General features: G+C 43.3%; 1 protein-coding gene across 1 annotated transcript in view; it reads right to left on the reverse strand.

The window, feature by feature from the left end:
- The window catches only part of LOC129814106 (beta-1,4-galactosyltransferase 2-like), a 136,944-nt gene that overhangs the window by 95,200 nt on the left and 17,847 nt on the right, over positions 1-23,897 (reverse strand). The window contains exon 2 of the mRNA XM_055866910.1: positions 16,468-16,891. Within this exon, the coding sequence (XP_055722885.1) occupies positions 16,468-16,891 (424 nt within the window). The remainder of the gene's footprint in view (positions 1-16,467; positions 16,892-23,897) is intronic.

Raw genomic sequence — 23,897 nt, forward strand, 5'->3', positions numbered from 1 at the left:
GTATTCACTCATAGGGAATGTGAGCAGATAGAACAGAGGAATAGATAAAAAATGTACTTTGACTTTCTGGTAAAACTCATAACAGCCTCATACTTCCACTATTCCCTGTTCTAGGAAGAGAAAGCACCCTAAACAGAGACCACAGTCCCAAAGAGACCACACTCCTAAAAACACAAAGTGTTCTTTCTAGCCGCCCAGCATATGCCATTGTTCTTAACACAATAACAATGTCAGCCAGTAAGATGGGCCAATGAACCTACTCCTATGACACTGTCCTCCCAACCAATCAATTTTACCCTAGGAGGAGGATCATTACATATGCTGCATCATGACCTACATTTTCACTGAGCATTTGGAAGGTAGCAGGCAGGAGGCTGGGGGGTTAAGGGGTGAAAGGTAGCAGGCGGGAGGCTGGGGGGGTTGAAGGGGTGGTGAGGGCTGGTGCTGACTCTCCTCTAGATCAGGGTTTCACAACCCTCTCCTCGGGGACTACCAGACGTTTCACATATTTGCAGTAGCCCTAAACTAGCACACCTGATTCAATTATTCCACTATAACCAAACTGAATCAGATGTGCCAATTCAGGGCTACAACAACTATGTGAAACGTCTGGTGGTCCCCGAGGAGAGGATTGTGAAACCCTGATCTAGATAACGCTAAAAAAATCTTCCTCATAGAGAGAAGCCCCTCAACCTCTGCCCTCCCCCAATGCCAGTCCCAGACAGGGAAACATGAATAAATACAAAACCCCAGTGCCAGTCCCAGACAGGGAAACATGAATAAATACAAAACCCCAGTGTCAGTCCCAGACAGGGAAACATGAATAAATACAAAACCCCAGTGCCAGTCCCAGACAGGGAAACATGAATAAATACAAAACCCCAATGTCAGTCCCAGACAGGGAAACATGAATAAATACAAAACCCCAGTGCCAGTCCCAGACAGGGAAACATGAATAAATACAAAACCCCAATGTCAGTCCCAGACAGGGAAACATGAATAAATACAAAACCCCAGTGCCAGTCCCAGACAGGGAAACATGAATAAATACAAAACCCCAATGTCAGTCCCAGACAGGGAAACATGAATAAATACAAAACCCCAATGTCAGTCCCAGACAGGGAAACATGAATAAATACAAAACCCCAATGTCAGTCCCAGACAGGGAAACATGAATAAATACAAAACCCCAGTGTCAGTCCCAGACAGGGAAACATGAATAAATACAAAACCCCAGTGTCAGTCCCAGACAGGGAAACATGAATAAATACAAAACCCCAGTGCCAGTCCCAGACAGGGAAACATGAATAAATACAAAACCCCAGTGCCAGTCCCAGACAGGGAAACATTAATAAATACAAAACCCCAGTGTCAGTCCCAGACAGGGAAACATGAATAAATACAAAACCCCAGTGTCAGTCCCAGACAGGGAAACATGAATAAATACAAAACCCCAGTGCCAGTCCCAGACAGGGAAACATGAATAAATACAAAACCCCAGTGCCAGTCTCAGACAGGGAAACATTAATAAATACAAAACCCCAGTGTCAGTCCCAGACAGGGAAACATGAATAAATACAAAACCCCAGTGCCAGTCCCAGACAGGGAAACATGAATAAATACAAAACCCCAGTGCCAGTCTCAGACAGGGAAACATGAATAAATACAAAACCCCAGTGTCAGTGTCAGACAGGGAAACATGAATAAATACAAAACCCCAGTGCCAGTCCCAGACAGGGAAACATGAATAAATACAAAACCCCAGTGTCAGTCCCAGACAGGGAAACATGAATAAATACAAAACCCCAGTGCCAGTCCCAGACAGGGAAACATTAATAAATACAAAACCCCAGTGCCAGTCCCAGACAGGGAAACATGAATAAATACAAAACCCCAGTGCCAGTCCCAGACAGGGAAACATGAATAAATACAAAACCCCAGTGCCAGTCCCAGACAGGGAAACATGAATAAATACAAAACCCCAGTGTCAGTCCCAGACAGGGAAACATGAATAAATACAAAACCCCAGTGTCAGTCCCAGACAGGGAAACATGAATAAATACAAAACCCCAGTGCCAGTCCCAGACAGGGAAACATTAATAAATACAAAACCCCAGTGCCAGTCCCAGACAGGGAAACATGAATAAATACAAAACCCCAGTGCCAGTCCCAGACAGGGAAACATGAATAAATACAAAACCCCAGTGCCAGTCCCAGACAGGGAAACATGAATAAATACAAAACCCCAGTGCCAGTCCCAGACAGGGAAACATGAATAAATACAAAACCCCAGTGCCAGTCCCAGACAGGGAAACATTAATAAATACAAAACCCCAGTGTCAGTCCCAGACAGGGAAACATGAATAAATACAAAACCCCAGTGCCAGTCCCAGACAGGGAAACATGAATAAATACAAAACCCCAGTGCCAGTCTCAGACAGGGAAACATGAATAAATACAAAACCCCAGTGTCAGTGTCAGACAGGGAAACATGAATAAATACAAAACCCCAGTGCCAGTCCCAGACAGGGAAACATGAATAAATACAAAACCCCAGTGTCAGTCCCAGACAGGGAAACATGAATAAATACAAAACCCCAGTGCCAGTCCCAGACAGGGAAACATTAATAAATACAAAACCCCAGTGCCAGTCCCAGACAGGGAAACATGAATAAATACAAAACCCCAGTGCCAGTCCCAGACAGGGAAACATGAATAAATACAAAACCCCAGTGCCAGTCCCAGACAGGGAAACATGAATAAATACAAAACCCCAGTGTCAGTCCCAGACAGGGAAACATGAATAAATACAAAACCCCAGTGTCAGTCCCAGACAGGGAAACATGAATAAATACAAAACCCCAGTGTCAGTCCCAGACAGGGAAACATGAATAAATACAAAACCCCAGTGTCAGGCCACCATTATAAGAGAACATTTTTACTATTTTCTACATTGTAGAAAGATAGAGAAGCAGTGGTGGAAAAAGTACAAAATTGTCATACTTGAGTGAAAGTAAAGATACCTTAATTGAAAACGACACAAGTAAAAGTGAAAGTGATCCAATAAAATACTACTTGAGTAAAAGTCTAAAAGTATTTGGTTTTAAATATACTTAAGTATCAAAAGTATATGGAATTGCTCAAATATACTTAGGTATAAACCATTTAAAATTCCTTATATTAAGCAAACCAGGCGGCACAATTTTATTTAAAAAATGTAATTGATGGATAGCCATGGCAACACTCAGACATAATTTACAAACAAAGCATTTGTGTTTAGAGATTCCGCCAGATCAGAGGCAGTAGGGATGACCAGGGATGTTCTGTTGATAAGTGTGTGAATCAGACCATTTTCCTGACAAAATGTAACGAGTACTTTTGGGTGTCAGGGAAAATGTACAGAGTAAATAGTACATTATTTTCTTTAGGAATGTAGTGAAGTAAAAGTAAAAGTTGTCAAAAATATAAATAGTAAAGTAAAAGACTTAAGTAGAACTTTCAAGTATTTTTACTTTACACCACTGTAGTGAAGACTGTAGTGAAGACATCAAAACTATGAAATAACACATATGGAATCATGTAGTAGCCAAAAAAGTGTTAAACAAATCAAAATATATTTTATATTTGAGATTCTTCAAAGTAGCCACCCTTTTCCTTGATGACAGCTTTGCACACTCTTGGCATTCTCTCAACTAGCTTCATGAGGTAGTCACCTGGAATGCTTTTCCAACAGTTTTGAAGGAGTTCCCAGATACCGTTGCAAGAAAAAGTATGTGAACCCTTTGGAATTACATGTATTTCTACATAAATTGGTCAGAAAATGTGATCTAATTTTCCTCTGTCACAACAATAGACAAACACCGTGTGCTTAAACAAATAACACACAAATTATTGTATTTTTGTTGTCTATATTGAATACATAATTTAAATATTCACAGTGTAGGTTGGAAAAAGTATGTGAACCTCTAGGCTAATAACTTCTCCAAAAGCTAATTGGAGTCAGGACTCAGCTCATGTCACGTTCTGACCATAGTTCTTGTGTGTTTTGCTTGTTTTAGTGTTGGTCAGGACGTGAGCTGGGTGGGCATTCTATGTTGTGTGTCTAGTTTGTCTGTTTCTATGTTTGGCCTAATATGGTTCTCAATCAGAGGCAGGTGTTTTGTGTTGTCTCTGATTGGGAATCATATATAGGTGGCTTGTTTTGTGTTGGGGATTGTGGGTGGTTGTTTCCTGTCTTTGTGTTTTCTCTGCACCAGATAGGGCTGTATCGGTTTGCCACATTTTGTTATTTTGTATCGTTGTAAGTGTTCACAGTTTCGTTTTATTAAACATGTTGAGCACTGGCTACGCTGCATGTTGGTCCGATCCCTGTTACACCCTCTCTTCTCGTGAAGAGGAGGAAGGCTGCCGTTACAGCTCACCTGGAGTCCAATCAATGAGACGAGATTGGAGATGTTGGTTAGAGCTGCCCTGCAATATAAAAACCACTCACAAAATGGGAGTTCGCTATTCACATGAAGCATTGCCTGATGTGAACTATGCATCAAACAAAAGAGATCTCAGAAGATCTACGATTAAGAACAGTTGACTTGCATAAAGCTGGAAAGAGTTACAAAAGTATCTCTAAAAGCCTTGATCTGCATCAGTCTATTAATGGAGCAAGTTCAGCACTGTTGCTACTCTCCCTAGGAGTGGCCGCCCTGCAAAGATGACTGCAAGAGCACAACGCTCAATGAGGTTAAGAAGAATCTTAGAGTGTCAGCTAAAGACTTACAGAAATCTTTGGAACATGCTAACATCTCTTGATGAGTCTACAATACGTTAAACACTCAACAAGAATGGTGTTCATGGGAGGACACCAAAAAAAACAATGATGCATGTCTGAAGTTTGCAAAAGTGCACATGGATATTCCACAGCGCTACTGGCAAAATATTCTGTGGACAGATTAAACTAAAGTTGAGTTGTTTGGAAGGAACACACAACACTATGTGTGGAGAAAAAAAGGCACAGCACACCAACTGCAAAACCTCATCCCAACCGTAAAATATAGTGGAGGGAGCAACATGGTTTGGGGCTGCTTTGCTGCCTCAGGGCCTGGACAGCTTGCTATCATCGAAGGAAAAATTCATTCCCATGTTTATTAAGACATTTTGCAGAAGAATGTAAGGCTATCTGCCCACCAATTGAAGTCCAACAGAAGTTGGGTGATGCAACAGGACAACGACCCAGAACACAGAAGTAAATCAACAACAGAATGGATTCAACGGAAGAAAATACAGCTTCTGGAATGGCCCAGTCAGAGTCCTGAACTCAACCTGTGGCATGACCTTGAGAGCGGTTCACACCAGACACCCCAAGAATATTGCTGAACTGAAACAGTTTTGTGAAGAGGAATGGTCCAAAATTCCTCCTGACCATTGTGCAGTTCTGATACGCAACTACAGAAAACGTTTGGTTGAGGTTAATGCTGCCAAAGGAGGGTCAACCAGTTATTTGTGACGGCTGTCTAATTCCTCCTCCTCGGATGAGGAGAAGCATGGATCGGACCAACACGCAGCGAGGTATGAATACATGATGAATATTTATTAAAGCAAAGACGAATACGAAAAACACTTGGAAAATTACAAAACAACAAAACGACGTAGACAGACCTGAACATGTGAACTTACATAAACACGAAGAACACACGAACAGGAACAGACTACAACACGAACGAAAACGAAACAGTCCCGTGTGGTGCGACATACACAGACACGGAAGACAATCACCCACAAACAAACAGTGAGAACAGCCTACCTTAATGTGGTTCTCAATCAGAGGAAACGTCAAACACCTGCCTCTAATTGAGAACCATATCAGGCAACACATTTAACCAAACATAGAAACGCATAACATAGAATGCCCACCCCAACTCACGCCCTGACCAACTAAACAAATACAAAAACAATGGAAAACAGGTCAGGAACGTGACATTATTAAATCCAAAGGTTCACATACCTTTTCCACCCTGCCCTGTGAATGTTTACACAGTGTGTTCAATAAATACATGAAAACGTATAATTGTGTGTGTGTGTTATAAGTTTAAGCAGACTGTGTTTATCATGACACAAGGCGAGACCCAGATGCAGACACAGGAGGCAGATGGTTGGAGTCTTACATGGTTGTGGACAATGGTTGTGGACAGGCAAAAAGGTAAAAGCCAGTTCAGTCCAAAAGGTACCTGTAACGGCAGTCCTCCTCCTCTTCATCTTCGGAAGAGGAGGAGTCTTGAGGGAACCAAGGCGCAGCGTAGTGAAAATACATATTTTATTAACGAAACACGAACTTGATTAAACTAACAAAAAACAACAAACGGTGTAGACAGACCTAGACGACGTACTCACATAAAACAAGAAAAACGCACGAATAGGAACATAGGCTACACAAACTGAACAAACCGTAAACAGTCCCGCGTGGTGTACAGACACAGACACGGAAGACAATCACCCACAACGAACACTGTGACAACGCCTACCTAAATATGACTCTTAATTAGAGGAACGCCAAACACCTGCCTCTAATTAAGAGCCATACCAGGCAACCCAAAACCAACACAGAAACAGAAAACATAGAATGCCCACCCAACCTCACGTCCTGACCAACTAACACACATAACAAACTAACAGAAATAGGTCAGGAACGTGACAGTACCGAAGGGCAGGCAGAATCAAGGTCAGGGCAGGATGATCAGGCAGGCGGGAAGGTAGTCTAGAGTCAGGCAGTGGTCAACACCGGGAAGACTATCAAAAAGAGAATAGCAAAAGGAGTACGGGAAAAACACGCTGCTTGACTTGACTAACATACAAGACAAACTGGCACAGAGAGACAGGAAACACAGGGATAAATACACTGGGGAAAATAAGTGACACCCCAATCATAGGAACAGGTGAAACAGATCAGAGCGTGATAGTAACCCCCCCCCCCCCCCACCCCCCTAGGGACGCCACCTGGAGTCGAACCTGGGCGCATACCTGGCTGACCGGGGTGTCGGCGATGGAAATCGGCGATGAGGGCCGGGTCCAAGATGTCTTTAGCAGGGACCCAGCACCTCTCCTCCGGGCCATAAACCTCACCGTGTCAACCAGGTAATGGAAACCCCTGCCCCGTGGTCGGACCTTCAGGAGGCGTGTCACCATATACGCTGGTTGGCCACCGATAACCCGGGGGGAGGGATGGGCCTGGAGACAGAAGTCAAAGAACAGTGAGACACAGGCTTAATCCTAGACACATGGAAGGTAGGGTGAATGTGAAGGGTACGGGGTAACACAAGATGGACAGTAGTGGAACTCAGGACTCTGGAGATGGGAAAAGGACCAATGAACCAGGGAGACAGCTTGCGGGACTCTATCCGAAGTGGCAGATCCCAAGTGGAAAGCCATACCCTCTGCCCAATGCAGTAGCAGGGAGCTGGGGTCCGGCGACGGTCCGCTTGTCGACGATACCTGGAGTTGGTCTTGAGAATAGCCACCCTGGCTCTTCTCCAGGTACGTCGACAGAGGTGGACAAACATCTGGGCCGAGGGTACACTGACCTCCAGCTCTTGTTCAGGGAAGAGTGGAGGCTGATACCCCATGGAGCACACGAAAGTGGAGAGTCCCGTGGCAGAACTGGGAAGAGTGTTCCGGGCATACTCCACCCAGACCAGTTGACGGCTCCAGGTAATGGGGTTGGTTGAGACCAGGCACCTTAAGGTGGTCTTCAGGTCTTGGTTGGCTCGCTCCGACTGACCGTTAGTTTGGGGATGGAATCCGGGTGACAGGCTGGCCGACGACCCAATAAAGGTGCAGAATGCCTTCCAGAACTGAGACGAGAACTGAGGACCCCGATCGGACACCATGTCAACCGGAAGTCCATGGATCCAGAAGACATGCTGCACCATAAGCTGGGCCATCTCCTTAGCAGAAGGTAGTTTGGGGAGAGGGATGAAATGGGCAGCCTTGGAGAACCGGTCGACTACCGTCAGAATGACAGTGTTGCCGTCAGACGGAGGGTGCCCAGTGACAAAGTCCAGAGATATATGAGACCAGGGATGATGAGGAACCGGTAGTGGCTGCAGGAAGCCAGAAGGAGCTTGCCATGGAGTCTTGTTTTGAGCACACACAGTGCATGCAGTGACAAAGGCAGAGACATCAGGGACCATTGTGGGCCACCAGAAACATTGTCGAAGGAAAGCTAGTGTACGACGGGACCCTGGATGACAGGTCAGCCTGGAGGAATGAGCCTATTCCAGGACCCGGGACCGGACTGGGTTAGGGACAAACAGCCAGTTAGCAGGGCCCCCTTCAGGTACAGCATGTGACCGTTGCACCTCGTGAACCAGGTTCTCAATATCCCAATCCACAGTGACAGCAAGGCATGAGGTAGGGAGAATGGTTTTGGAAGTCGAGGGTGTGGCAGAGGAACTGTATAGGCGGGAGAGAGCATCAGGCTTCAAATTTTTAGACCCTGGACAGTAGGAAATGGTAAAGTTGAATCTGATAACAGGAGGGCCCACCAGGCCTGCCTTGGGTTGAGGTGCTTGGCTGAACGGAGATATTCCAAGTTTTTATGGTCAGTCCAGACCAGGAATGGCTGTTCTGCTCCTTCCAGCCAGTGCCTTCACTCCATCCAACGCCATCTTCACCACCAGGAGTTCTCGGTTGCCAACATCGTAGTTCCTCTCAGCAGGAACTACGATGGGACAGGAAAGCATAGGGATGAAGCTTCTGGTCCTGAGCAGATCGCTGGGACAGGATGGCCCTCACGCCAACATCCGAAGCATCCACTTCCACCACAAATTGACACGAGGGGTCCGTATGGATGAGGATGGGTGCTGTTGTGAACCGATGCTTCAGGTCCACAAAGGCTTTGTCGACAGCTGGAGACCATTTGAACGATACCTTGGGGAAGGTGAGTGCCAAGAGGGGGACAGCCAGGGTGCTGTAATCCCAAATGAAACGGTGGTAGAATGTTGGCAAAACCAAGCAGCCGTTGCAACTGCACCCTGGATGTTGGTTGAGGCCAATCCACCACTGCTTTCACCTTTCCAGGATCCATCTGAAATTGCCCTCAGCAATGACATATCCCAGAAAGGTGATAGAAGAGCAGTGGAACTCACACTTCTTGGCTTTCACAAACAGTTGGTTCTCCAGGAGGCGCTGAAGGACCTGTCTGACATGGAGTACAAAACAGGATGTTGCCAGGTAGACGAACACAAACCGGTTTAGCATGTCCCGAAGCACATCATTGACCAAAGCCTGGAAGACAGCGGGGGCGTTGGTGAGTCCAAATGGCATGACCTGGTACTCATAATGTCCACTGGCTGTGTTAAAGGCTGTCTTCCACTCATCCCCCTTGCGTATCCGAACCAGGTGGTAGGCATTCCGAAGGTCCAACTTGGAAAACATGGTAGACCCCTGGAGAGGTTCAAACGGCGAGGAGAGGAGAGGTAGGGGGTAACGATTTTTGACAGTGACATCGTTAAGTTCCCGGTAGTCAATGCACGGGTGCAGGGTCTTTGTCCTTCTTCTCCACAAAGAAAAACCCTGTGCCGGCAGGAGATGCAGACGGACGGACGGCCCCAGTGGCCAGAGACTCTTCTATGTACTCCTCCATAGCAATGGTCTCTGGTCCGGACAGAGAGTACAACCGACCCCGAGTTGGTGTAGTGCCTGGGAGAAGATCAATGGCACAATCATAAGGACGGTGCGAGGGAAGGGAATTAGCATGTGCCTTGCTAAACACTTCCAGGAGGTCATGGTATTTCGTGGGAATAACAGAGACATCCACAGTCTTGCTAACCTCCTGAGGAAGACGACTAGTGGAAGGCTGTGCTGCTTGAAGGCAGTGAGAATGGCAAAATGAGTACGGGAAAAACACGCTGGTTGACTTGACTAACATACAAGTCGAACTGGCACAGAGAGACAGGAAACACAGGGATAAATACACTGGGGAAAATAAGAGACACCTGGAGGAGGTGGAGACAATCACAGGAATTTTATGAACAATTTATAGAGAAATCCAGGTAATTACAAAGTCTTTCTTGCCACCTTATGCTGAGCACTTGTTGGCTGCTTTTCCTTCACTCGTGATAATGCACATTCACAAATAACTTCTTGTGTCAGGCTTTCGGCTATAGAAATTGAACACAGGTCTCATAAAAAAACTCTCAAGCCCACGTGCTAGTGATTAGCCAGCTAATCTTAATATTTCAAGTTTAGCCAACTTGGATCTATTTGCTAGCTAACAGTTGAACAGTTGAATTGTTATGAACACTCCCTTCTGTCTTTCTCCAACTGTTTGAAAAGCATGTTAGCCTGTACACTTTGTTCAGATATTGCACGCAAGTGGCCTACCTTGTTTCTCAGAATAAGAACGAGTTGCCAATTCCTTATATAATTGTGTTTTATGCTTATTGCACATTTATAAAACACAAACTAGACTGCTAATATACCAGTACAAAAAAATAATAATAATAAATAAATAAATAATAAAATAAAAAAAGTATGAATGTATGTACTTGTAAGTCGCCCTGGATAAGAGCGTCTGCTAAATGACTTAAATGTAATGTAAATGTAATATAACAGTCTTTGGCTAAAATGCTGCTAGCAGGACAGGGCACCACAATGTCACGCGCAACGAACTGAGCATGAATTTTCCAGATTCAATGTTCATTGATACTCCTGTTGTAGTAGTGTCGGCTCTCAATCTGAGGGGTTGAGACATAAAAAGGGTATCTTTAGAAAGGTTCACTTAAACTCTTTTACAGTAAAATCATCTCAATGTCCCTATGACCGATTCTGTTGGACCAAACCTCAAATGCAAATAGTGAGTTGAAACCACTTGTAAGAGAGGAAGAAGTGATCGCTCAACTTTGTTGGTGTGAGAGGCAGGTGGAGTGTAAACCATACAGGAAGAGGCAAAGCATAAAATCTGTCCAAAATAAGCCCAATGCATTTCTATGGGGATATTTTGGATATAAACTGGTCACCTGCCTTCCCGCGTTTGGGACAACGACTCCCAATGTTAGGGCGGAGACGGGCAACTCTTCATTATATACGGATCTTGGGTGTAAATGGGGAGATGCACACAGCACAGAAGGATCGAAAGAGATGAGACCAAAAATACAACATGAAAACAAGTGGACATAAACGGTCATAAAAACAAAAAAAACAAAACCTTGATTCTTGCGATACAGGCATTTGGAATATCGCGCAAAAACATACATATGAATTAATCAAATTAATTTGATATACTGCCCAGCCCTAGGTCACTACAACCTATACTGAGAGCTTTAGTGGTGGATCTACTGTATTGGGGGCTATGCTTGACATACAGTTAAAGTCAGAAGTACACATAGGTTGGAATCATTAAAACTCGTTTTTCAACCACTCCACAAATTTCTTGTTAACAAACTATAGTTTTGGCAAGTTGGTTAGGACATCTACTTTGTGCATGACACAAGTAATTTTTCCAACAATTGTTTACAGACAGATTATTTCACTTATAATTCACTATATCACAATTCCAGTGGGTCAGAAGTTTACATACACTAAGTTGACTGTGCCTTTAAACAGCTTGGAAAATTCCAGAAAATGATGTCATGGCTTTAGAAGCTTCTGATAGGCTAATTTAAATAATTTGAGTCAATCGGAGGTGTACCTGTGGATGTTTTTCAAGGCCTACCTTCAAACTCAAAAGAAAATCAAAAGAAATCAGCCAAGAGCTCAGAAAAAAATTGTAGACCTCCACAAGTCTGGTTCATTCTTGGGAGCAATTTCCAAATACCTGAAGGTACCACGTTCATCTGTACAAACAATAGTACGCAAGTACAACACCATGGGACCACACAGCCGTCATACCGCTCAGGAAGGAGACGCGTTCTGTCTCCTAGAGATGAACGCACTTTGGTGCGAAAACTGCAAATCAATCCCAGAACAACAGCAAAGGACCTTGTGAAAATGCCGGAGGAAACAGGTACAAAAGTATCTATATCCACAGTAAAATGAGTCCTATATTGACATAATCTGAAAGGCCGCTCAGCAAGGAAGAAGCCACTGCTCCAAAACCGCAATAAAAAAGCCAGACTGTGGTTTGCAACTGCACATGGGGACAAAGATGGTACTTTTTGGAGAAATGTCCTCTGGTCTGATGAAACAAATATAGAACTGTTTGGCCATAATGACCATCGGTATATTTGGAGGACAAAGGGGGAGGCTTGCAAGCCGAAGAACACCATCCCAACCGTGATAAACAGGGGTGTAACGTCCTGAACAGAGTTATTATGTGTTTTGCTTGTTTAGTGTTGGTCAGGACGTGAGCTGGGTGGGAATTCTATGTTGTGTGTCTAGTTTGTCTGTTTCTATGTCCAGCCTAATATGGTTCTCAATCAGAGGCAGATGGTAATCGTTGTCCCTGATTGAGAATCATATATAGGAGGCTTGTTTTGTGTTGGGATTTTGTGGGTGTTTGTTTCCTGTCTCTGTGGTTGTCTGCACCAGATAGGTCTGTCTCGGTTTTTGCACATTTTGTTATTTTGTATGTTGTTTGTAGTGTTTCACTTGTTCTTTTATTAAACATGTTGAACACTAGCCGCGCTGCACTTTGGTCCTCTCCTTCACCTATGGAAGAAAGCCGTTACAAGGGGTGGCAGCATCATGTTGTGGGGGTGCTTTGCTGCAGGAGGGATTGGTGCACTTCACAAAATAGATGGCATCATGAGGAAGAAAAATTATGTGGATATATAGGAGGAATGGGCCAAAATTCACCCAACTTATTGTGGGAAGCTTGTGGATGGCTACCCAAAACGTTTGACCCAAGTTAAACAATTTAAAGACAATGCTACCAAATACTAATTGAGTGTATGTAAACTTCTGACCCACTGGGAATGTGATGAAAGAAATAAAAGCTGAAATAAATCATTCTCTCTACTATTATTCTGACATTTCACATTCTTAAAATAAAATGGTGATCCTAACTGACCTAAAACAGGGAATTTTTACTCGGATTAAATGTCAGGAATTGTGAAAAACTGAGTTTAAATGTATTTGGCTAAGGTGTATTTCAACTTCCGACTTCAACTTCCGACTTTGTACATGCACTGGACCCCAAACTACTGCACTATGACACATTTTAGCCTGAAAGATAAATTCAGATGTAAAGGCCTTCAGGATCTGAAACATTACTGTGTAAGTACAGAAAAGGTCAAGATTTGTATTTTGATTTGATGGAGCCAGGTAGACATTCCGAACAGTGTCATTTCTCAAAGCAGTGTAATGGCTTTGTTCAGCTGACCTACAGTAGTAGATGTATAACCCCAGACCTGGTAATTACGTGCTGAGCAAACAGCCATCCATCAACTTTGCACGATGCTCCTCCTTCAGAAAGCCACACTACCACAACAGTGATTGGTGTAATCCCACGGGGAGAAATACCAATGACAAGCCAGGGAGAAAGACTGGAGCTGTCTCCTCTGATGGGGAGTCGTGTCAGTCACCTCAGACTGAACTGAAAACCCAGCAGAATTCGGCATTAGGGTTGGTTCAGTGCCCGGCACCCAGCGGCATAGGATTGGCTTTAGTATTAGTACAGCAGGGAAGTTAAAAAGACTGAAATCAATAATCCCATGGACACCAACTCCAATATAGGCAACAACAAAAAATGTGTATACCTCAATGAGTTCTAAATGACATTATTTGTTGGAAGTGATAACACCATCACTGCACCAGCACAGTTGTCCTGTCTGGCTCAGTTGGTACAGCATGGCTCTTGTAATGCCAGGGTTGTGGGTTTGATTCCCACGGGGTACCAGTGTGAAAAAATAAAAACAATTATGTATTCACTAATGTTCGTTGCTCTGGATAAGAGTGTCTAGGAAAATGTTCTAGCTCCAGCATTCATTCTGCAACCCTGTCAGGCAAATATTCCATACTTTGCCATTACAATTTGTTTCGTTAAGAGGTTGCAGAGGTTGCATACCCACACTGACAGCTGACTGACTGCCATTAAAGCTGCAATATGTAACTTTTTGGGTGACCTGACCGAATTCATATAGAAATGTGAGTTATAGGTCTGTCAATCTCATTGAAAGCAAGTCTAAGTAGCTGTAGATCTGTCCCATGTGCGCTATTTCTATGCTTCCCGTTCTTATGTTTCGTTTTTGTATCTTTTACTTTCAGTTTTGTATACCAGCTTCAAACAGCTGGAAATTCAATATTTTAGGTTACTGAACATATATTTCACACCAGTTTAGATTGTACAATGGTTCTCTACACGATACATTGCTTGTTTTGTCATATAAACTGTTTAGGCGAACTATTCAAATTTTAACAGCCAGAAAATGGTCAAGCGATTTCTGCATATTTCACCTTTATGGGAGGGAGGGAGGGAGGGAGGGAGGGAGGGAGGGAAAGAAGAGTGTGAGAGAGAGGGAGATGGAGAGAGAGAAAGCTGCAATGGAATGGAAGCCCACCGCAAGTCCAAACACAAGCAGCACCTGTCAGCTGGGTTGGGAGTCTCCCCCGTCTCCCCCTGGCCAGGGCCTCCTCTCCCTGGGGCCTCTCTCCCTCTCCCTTCCACCATCATCTATCTATCTGCACCTGGCTGTGACTAACACAGAGGCATTCTCAGTCTCTGAATCTGTCTGCAATTCATTACCACCCCAGGCACCTACTCCATCATTGAGAGAAGAGGCAAGGAGAGAGGAAGGCTAGGCAGCTAGCTACCTGGGCTGGCCATGATGCACCAGACCATGCAGCGTCCTCTCCCTCCATGCTAGGGAAAGAGAAGGCAGTGGCAGTCACAGAGTCATATCAAATCTAATTAAATTGAAATAGCCTAATTACAGAACTGGTAATAACATTCATTATGTACTCTATGAAAAGTTGATTCACATTAATCTGGATAATGAATCGTTATTCTGATTTGGGATTTTGACATTGTAGATAATTGGTCGACAACAGCAACAAAAATGTATCAAATGGACTAATTTACTGATATGGAATGGTTCAACTACCATAATGTGCCTAACAACACAGTAAAACTAATTCATACACACACTTCAGATCTATCTACATGGTCAAGAGAAGTGTCAGGTTCAAAGTGTTAATTTCTTCCACTCTTCCATGAACCTGTCATAGTGGGGTCATTAAAACAGCTCCATCAAGCCACCCAGACAACAGCAGATAAGCTACTTAAGCCTCCCTACAGCAGTTTCCCCAGGCAGACATCTCTGTAGGAAAGACAGTGATTATCTGAGAATACCCTACACACAGAGAGACTCTGAGATAAACAGAATTACACAACGCACCTCGTTGCTTGCATCTATTCTAGCGAGACAAAATACGAGGTCATGAACGAAAGTTAAAGCTGGAGCTCTGTTCTTTGCAATCACACAATGCACTTACGGATCGTGGTAAAGCCTAGGCCTTGTAACAAGCTTTAGAGCCAGTGCATCAACCACTCATTGAGGGTAGGAGGGAGGGAGGGTGTGTTTGTGTATGTGTGTGCCAAGTGGGGGGGTCTAACAGTGAACAACCACTCAGTGCTGATGTGTCTCCTAAAGACATCCAGTCAACAACTGTAAAGTCAGTGGAAACCTCAATCAAGAGAAATAAAGAGGGGAACAGATGCATAGGAGTGGAGGGTCATAAGACAAAGAGTTGGTTCCCCCACAACTCCCTCAAGACCTCTACTTAAAACTCATTAGCAGGAGCTGAGTGGCAAAGGCCTTGTGCTCGCAGGCATATCTAATGGCATAATGAGCAAGAAAAGCCTCGCAATGACAAGGAAGTTAATGAGGTTTTCTGCTGATGAAGGGAATTCTTACAAAGGTAACTGGGATTTCCCTATCGCAGCAGCTTTAAATTGAGTTTGCTGAAAGCCTAAAAGGAATAACTCAAACGCCACACAGCTACATATCTTAGTTCACTGTATTTTCCAGTATTTGAAAGAATACTGTTGTGTTAGTCTTTCCAACGCCGCGTTGGACTAGTGGTGTTTCTTTGGATGAAATATATATTACAGCCGAGAGTGCTGACATTAAATCAATTTTATGTTTCACCCGGGCAGCCCAGAAAACACACAGAAACACTATCTTTTACAGTAATTGGAGTAAACATTCCATCCACTACATTTTAGAATAGAAAGTGGTTGCCAGAGAGTCTGCTGCTCGAACACATGCAGGCCTCTATCTCGCTGACATCTATTTTCAAATTACAACACACTATACTAATTAGAGTAATTAACTATTACCAAATCCTCTTGTTCAGATTTCCTAATGATGATAGTATCTGAGCTGTGCTATAATAACTGCTCTGGTCTGGTTACGCATCAACCACAGTAGTTAAACAAATATATCTGAGCCAGCACAGTATAGTTCGGGCCGGCATGGTAATGTGAACAGGGTACTATTTCATTAGTCATTAGTTTAAAAGGGGGTCCTCAACTACCTAGACCAGGGGGTATCTCCGGGCAAGGTGGTACAGGCTTGGTAGTGGGCGGCGTGTGGTTTCCCTCGGGTCGAACGGTGGGCAGCAGCTGGTCTGCGGTGGCCAGGTAGCTGGCGTAGGTGGCGTTGGGCCGGCTGAGGTTGTAGTAGTAGTGGTGTCCGTTGCGGCTGGCGTTGCGGCCGTTGTTGAAGCGGCTGAAGATCTGGTCAAAGCGCTGGCTGTAGACGTCGAAGTAGAGGATCATCATGATGACGAAGTGCACCAGGCAGAGCAGCAGGACAGCCTTGCAGATGCGCTCCAGGGTCCGGCCCAGCATCAGCCGAGTCATGGTCGAGACTGTCGCCCCTGCCGCACAGGCTGGGGCATCCACTCGGTCGGTCCCTCCCCTGGGCCTGGACTGCTGCACACTGGCTCCCACTATCACCTATGGAAGGACCAGGGAAAAACAGGATGTTAAAATGAAGTTTATATTTTGTTGCCATTCAAGTGAATTAGGCCTAACACAGGAAAAGAGTTATCGAATTATGTCTGTCCATCCGTTCTACAGTATCTGTATACTAGATGTCATGTACATGTTGAAAAGAAAAGACAAATCAAGGAATAAACCAACAGCACCCAATTTGGTAGTAAAATCCAAAGTAGCCAATAGCCCATTCCAGCCAACAATGTGATTTGAAAAACACTTACAAATATAGCTGCGAGTAGCAATGAACATGGTTCACAGGATGACAGAAATGAGACAAGATCAGTTGGATAACAAAGCAAGCACTATCATGTAGGAACTATCTTCTCTATGTGCAATCAGTGAAAACGTGACCATGTTTATTAAAGACTGATGTAATGAGTCTAAGTACAACATCTGGAGGGAATCTGACGCATGGTTCATGAGGAGAAGATGATTGCAGATGATTTTGAGCATTAGCGTTACATATGCAAAGAATGAGTTCAGTGTTGTCCATCTTAAGGACGTCTATTACATTTGAATCATTTAGCAGATGCTCTCTCGAGACATACAGGAGCAATTAGGGTTAAGTACCTTGCTCAAGGGCACATGAACAGATTTTTCACCAAGTGCATGATAGTGATGACAAGTTTCAAGTTGATAGACCACTGTGAAGTGGATTTGCAGTGGTTTAAATGGACAAATAAAATCTGATTTTGTACAATCCAAATATGGTGTCATTTGGTCCTATAGTTCATGAGAAGATGTTTTGCATATGCTAATATGCATCTACTGGTTTAGTGTGGCAGACTTTGAAGGAATCATCGTTACTTTCTCAAACTCTTTAGGGACTATTGTGATGAGTCCGAAGACCAAATTTTGAGTTAATCTGACTTTTAGTCCAAAAAGGCAGATAGTTATTAAAGTAACTAGATAGTTATTATTATTTAGTTATTATTATTTTGAGCATGAGTGTTACATAGTCAAAAAAGTAAATTGTTAATATTTTTAAGATATCAATGCCAAACTTAACACGGTTCTTCATGGGAATGTCTTTGATGACTCTACGTTTCAAGTTGATAGGCCATAGTGGAGCAGTGGTGGAAAAAGTACCCAAATGTCATACTTGAGTAAAAGTAAAGATACCTTCATAGAAAATGACTCAAGTAACAGTGAAAGAACACCCAGTAAAAAAATACTAAGTAAAAGTTTTAAAGTATTTGGTTTTAAATACGTAAGTATCAAAAGTAAATGTAGAAGTATAAATCATTTCAAATTCCTTATATTAGGCAAAGCAGATGGCCACATTTACTAGTTTTTATTTATTTACGGATAGTCAGGGGCACCCTCCAACTATCAGACATAATTTACAAATGAAGCATATATTTAATGAGTCCGCCAGATCAGAGGCAGTAGGGATGACCAGGGATGTTCTCCTGATTAATGTGAATTAGACCAATTTCTCTGTCACGACTTCCGCCGAAGTTGGTGCCTCTCCTTGTTCGGGCGGCGTTTGGTGGTCGACGTCACCGGCTGTCTAGCCTCCACCGATCTACATTTCTTTTTCCATTAGTTTTGTCTGTATTGTACACACCTGGTTCCCATTACGTTTGAATTATTTCCCTATTTAACCCTCTGGAGCCATCATAGTTTTGTGCGTGTTTATTGTTGTCAGTTGTCTCGTTTATGTGATTCTGGATTTTCGTTCTCCTTGTCGGAAGATTATAATTGAGTAAAGTTGCTATTATTACTCATCTCTGTGTCCTGCGCCTGACTCTGCCTTACCCACATCAACTAGACTCTGACATTCTCTCCTGTTAAACACTCAAAACGTAACAGGTACTTTTGGGTGTCAGGGAAAATGTATGGATTAAAAAGTACATAATTTTCTTTAGGAATGTAGTGAAGTAAAAGTTAAGTATAATCTGATTTCCTGATTTATCAAAAACTCAGCCTTATCTTAAGCAATCCCTTAGCTTTTTTCAAACTAAGTGAAGAGACGTACCATGGGCCTACACACTGAATTTGGCGTTATTTTCCAAAATGTCCAAGATGGAGGAAAATATATCCTGGTGGACCTTATGGGTTTGATCAGCATGAGGAAAGACATCTACATACAACGTTTCAACTCTCTGGGTCAAACAAGGTGGTGGATATGAGGATTTAAGTGAGACTACGTGTAACAGCGCCACCTATAGGTCAATCTGTGCCAGTCCTTTTGACAAAATTACTCATGGCTTCTAGTTTCTGGGTGCCAAATTACAAATCTATGCTTGAGTTATTTGACCATGTCAAGAAGATAAAAAAATATAATATAAGAATAACAATAGATTTCACAGCTTCGCTGTCAACTTGATAGGTTTTTTCAATCAAGCAGAGAGAGAATTGTCTGAGCCAAGCAGAGAGGTGGGTGGTTTGTATGTAAACAGACTGAGCCTTTAGCCTGAGGACTAACACCCTATGCGCTGCTCGATCCCCTGGCGGGATCACAGGTGGCAACATCAAGGGGAAAGCACCTGATATCACAGATTACTGCTTGGCTCAAGCGTGGCAGATAAATAGATGTCCAAGCTGCAATGTAAAATTAAATCAAATTTGATTAGTCACATGCGCCGAATACAACAGGTACAACCTTACAGTGAAATGCTTACTTACAAGCCCCTATCCAACAATGCAGTTAAAAAAAATATGGATAACAATAATAAATAAAAGTAACAAGTAATTAAAAAGCAGCAGTAAAATAAGAATAGCGAGACTATATACAGGGGGGTACCGGTACAGAGTCAATGTGCAGGGGCACCGGTTAGTTGAGGTAATATGTACAAGTAGGTAGGGTTATTAAAGTGACTATGCCTAGATGATAACAGCAGAGAGTAGCAGCGGTGTAAAAGAGGGGGGGGGGGGCAATGCAACTAGTCAGGGTAGCCATTTGATTAGATGTTCAGGAGTCAATATTAATAACAATAACGAGGCTATATACAGGGGGTACCGATACCGAGTCAATGTGCGGGGGTAACGGTTAGTCGAGGTCATTTGTACATGTAGGTAGGGTTAAATGGACTATGCATAGATAATAAACAGTGAATAGCAACAGTGTAAAAACAAAGGGGGGTGTCAATGTAAATAGTCCAGGCGGTAATTTGATTAATTGTTCAGTAGTCTTATGGCTTGGGAGTAGAAGCTGTTAAGGAGCCTAGACTTGGCGCTCCTAGACTTGGCGCTCCGGTACCGCTTGCCGTGCGGTAGCAGAGAGAACATTCTATGACTTGGGTGACTGGAGTCTTTGACACTTTTTTGGGCCTTCCTCTGACACCGCCTAGTATTTAGGTCTTGAATGGCAGGAAGCTTGGCCGCAGTGATGTCCTGCGCTGTACGCACTACCCTCTGTAGCACTTTACCGTCGGATGCCGAGCAGTTGCCATACCATGTGGTGATGCAACCGGTAAAGATGCTGTTGATGGTGCAGCTGTAGAACGTTTTAAGGAACTGGGAACCCATACCAAATCTTTTCATTCTCCTGAGGGAGAAAAGGCGTTGTCGTGCCCTCTTCACGACTGTCTTGGTGTGTTTGGACACCAAGGAACTTGAAACTCTCGACCCGCTCCACTACAGCCCCATCGATGTGAATGGGGGCGTGTTCGCCCCTCTTTTTTCTGTAGTCCACGATCAGCTCCTTTGTCTTGCTCACGTTGAGGGAGTGGTTGTTGTCCTTGCACCACACTGCCAGGTCTCTGACCTCTTCCCTATAGGCTGTCTCATCGGTATCAGTGATCAGGCCTACCACTATTGTGTCGTCAGCAAACTTAATGATGGTGTTGGAGTCATGCTTGGCCATGCTGTCGTGGGTGAACAGGGAGTACAGGAAGGGACTAAGCACGCACCCCTGAGGGGCCCCAGTGTTTTGATGATCAGCTTGGCAGATGTGTTGTTGCATATCCTTACCACCTGGGTGTGGCCCGTAGAAGTCTAGGATCCAGTTGCAGCGGGAGGTGTTTAGTCCCAGGGTCCTTAGCTTAGTGATGAGCTTTGTGGGCACTATGGTGTTAAACGCTGAGCTGTAGTCAATGAACAGCATTCTCACATAGGTGTTCCTTTTGTCCAGGTGGGAAAGGGCAGCGTGGAGTGCGATTGAGATTTCGTCATCTGTGGATCTGTAGGAGTAGTATGTGAATTGGAGTGGGTCTAGGGTTTCCGGGATGATTGTGTTGATGTGAGCCAAGACCAGCCTTTCAAAGAACTTCATGGCTACCGACGTAAGTGCTATGGGGTGGTTTAGGCAGGTTACTTTCGGTTTCTTGGGCACAGGGGCTATGGTGGTCTGCTTGTAGGTATTACAGACTCGGTCAGGGAGAGGTTGAAAATGTCAGTGAAGACACTTGCCAGTTGATCCGTGCATGCTCTGAGTACATGTCCTGGTAATCTGTCTGGCCCTGCAGCCTTGTGAATGTTGACCTGTTTAAAGATCTTGCTCACATCGGCTATGGAGAGCATGATTACACTGTCGTCCGTAACAGCTGGTGCTCTCATGCATGCTTCAGTGTTGCTTGCCTCGAAGCGAGCATAAAAGGCATTTAGCCCATCTGGTCGGCTCACGTCACTGGGCAGACTATAATTTTTTTACTCTGGTTGCACATGTGAGATGCTGGAAGTTTCTCTGCATTAAAGTTCCAGGCCACTAGGATCGGCGCTTCTGGAATAGCATTTTCTTGTTTGCTTATGGACTTATACAGCTTGTGCGGTCTTAGTGCCAGGAGGGCAGTGGAAGAAGTGCAGTGGGATGGAACACCACTATCAACGTCAGAACCAACTCTCTCTCACCCAGTCTGGACTCACTCATTGGTTGTCTCGCAGACTTGCACACAAAAACAATACAGTGATGCTGTCTGTTTGATGAGGAAGCTATAAATGATGTACCAAACATTCTGCTATTGCTGTAACTCCCTAGTAGTTTACAGCCAATATGACAGACTTCTAAGGCAAACTTCAAATACTGTAACATATTGACTGACCTGTAGTTGTAAGTTCAGTAATAAATTGACTTGGCAAAGATCCTCTGTATTTCAATCGGAATGGCAAATGCTGTCTCAAAGAACAATTTTGTACATCCAACAGTACAGTTATAATTTTTGTAAAATATTCACCAGAGCAAGACTGACCTCATGGAGGAGTAGGCTAGTTGGTGAAAGCTTTAGAAGCCTTATCATCTCTACATTAAGAATAGGCCACTCTAGATGGCTGCAACACAAAACTGTTAACCAGCGTGAGGTCAAACAAAGACAGATTAACCTTTAGAAAGCCCACACAAGTTTAACACTTCTCTCACTAACATTAAAGGCAAGGCAAAATCATTTAGAATAAAAAATTATTCAGGCTTTCTTTTTTTACAACAACATGTCTAAGCTAAAAAGAACACATCAGCCTATATGTGAAGTCGAACCAGGCTTTAGCACTAGAGAACGTCAACACGGGATCAAGATAATGGTTTAGAAGCCAGTGTCTAATGAATAGTTAATTCCATACCCTTGGACACTAAATGGATGCTGATAACTTTTTTAGGCTTTCAGATTTAACCAACACACCAGTAAAGTCCTACAAATGTGCTGGCATGTATATGTTTAGATTTGAATAGCGTGTTGGCTCTTGATGTGGCTCCTAGTTAATCTTTCAGTGCATAATTCATGATAAAATAGCTAGTTAGTCTCTCTACCCCGTGACAGATATATTAAGACTAAATGTCGTAAACAACAATGATACTGGCCAGTACAAGTTATTTACCACCTTATTGGCATTGGCGGCGATTGCTGCAGCGATGATGTTCAATCCCTGTTATTTTGTTTGTGGTGTCACCGCCGCTCTGCACACATTACTGTTATCACTCAAAGCTGTCAATTAGGAGTCTTACACATACGCAGTAATGTTACAATGGATGTGTTTAAACTCCAAAACAACCCTAATAACAGTGAGAGCGAACAGTACCCCCAAAATCAATGGCAGTTCATGTGCCTTATTGGGTGAGTCATCATCTGTAGAGTTTGAGATTTGACATAAACCAAGGATTTGTGGCTGACCTCATAGTAAAGTGCCTTCAGAAAGTATTCATACACCTCGACTTATTCCACATTTTGTTGTGTTAAAGTCTGAATTCAAAATGCATTAAATAAATAAAAAATCTCTCACCCATCCAGATACACAATACCCCATAATGACAGTGAAAACTTGTTTTTAGACATTTTGGCAAATGTATTGAAAATGAAATATTAAATATACATAAGTATATACACCCCTGAGTCAATACTTTGTAAAAACACCTTTGGCGGCGATTACAGCTGAGTCTTTTGGGGTAAGTCTCTAATAGTTATGCACACCTGGATTGTACAATATTTGCCCACTGTTCTTTAAAACATTCTTCAAGCTCTGTCAATTTGATTGTTGATCATTGCTAGACAGCCATTTTCATGTCTTGCCATAGACGATTTAAGTCAAAACCGTAACTAGTCCACTCAGGAACATTCAATGTCGTCTTGGTAAGCAACTCCAGTGTAGATTTGGCCTTGTGTTTTAGATTACTGTCCTGCTGTAAGGTGAATATCTCCCAGTGTCTGTTGGAAAACAGACTGAACCAGGTTTTCCTCTAGGATTTTGCCTGTGCTTATAGCTATATTTTGTTTATTTTTATCCTAAAAAACTCCCTAGTCTTTGCCAATGACAAGCATATCCATAACATGATGCATCCACCACCATGCTTCAAAATATGAAGAGTGGTACTCAGTGATGTGTTCAGTTGGATTTGCCCCAAACATAATGCTTTGTATTCAGGACTAAAAGTAAATTGTTTGGCAAATTTTCTTTGCAGTATTACTTAAGTGCATTGTTCCAAACAGGATGGAAGTTTTGGAATACTTTTATTTTGTACAGGCTTCATTCTTTGTCATTTAAGTTAGTATTGTGGAGTAACTACAATGATCCATCCTCAGTTTTTTCATATACA

The sequence above is a fragment of the Salvelinus fontinalis genome, chromosome 17, assembly GCF_029448725.1.
Source record: "Salvelinus fontinalis isolate EN_2023a chromosome 17, ASM2944872v1, whole genome shotgun sequence".
Classification (NCBI taxonomy): domain Eukaryota; kingdom Metazoa; phylum Chordata; class Actinopteri; order Salmoniformes; family Salmonidae; genus Salvelinus; species Salvelinus fontinalis.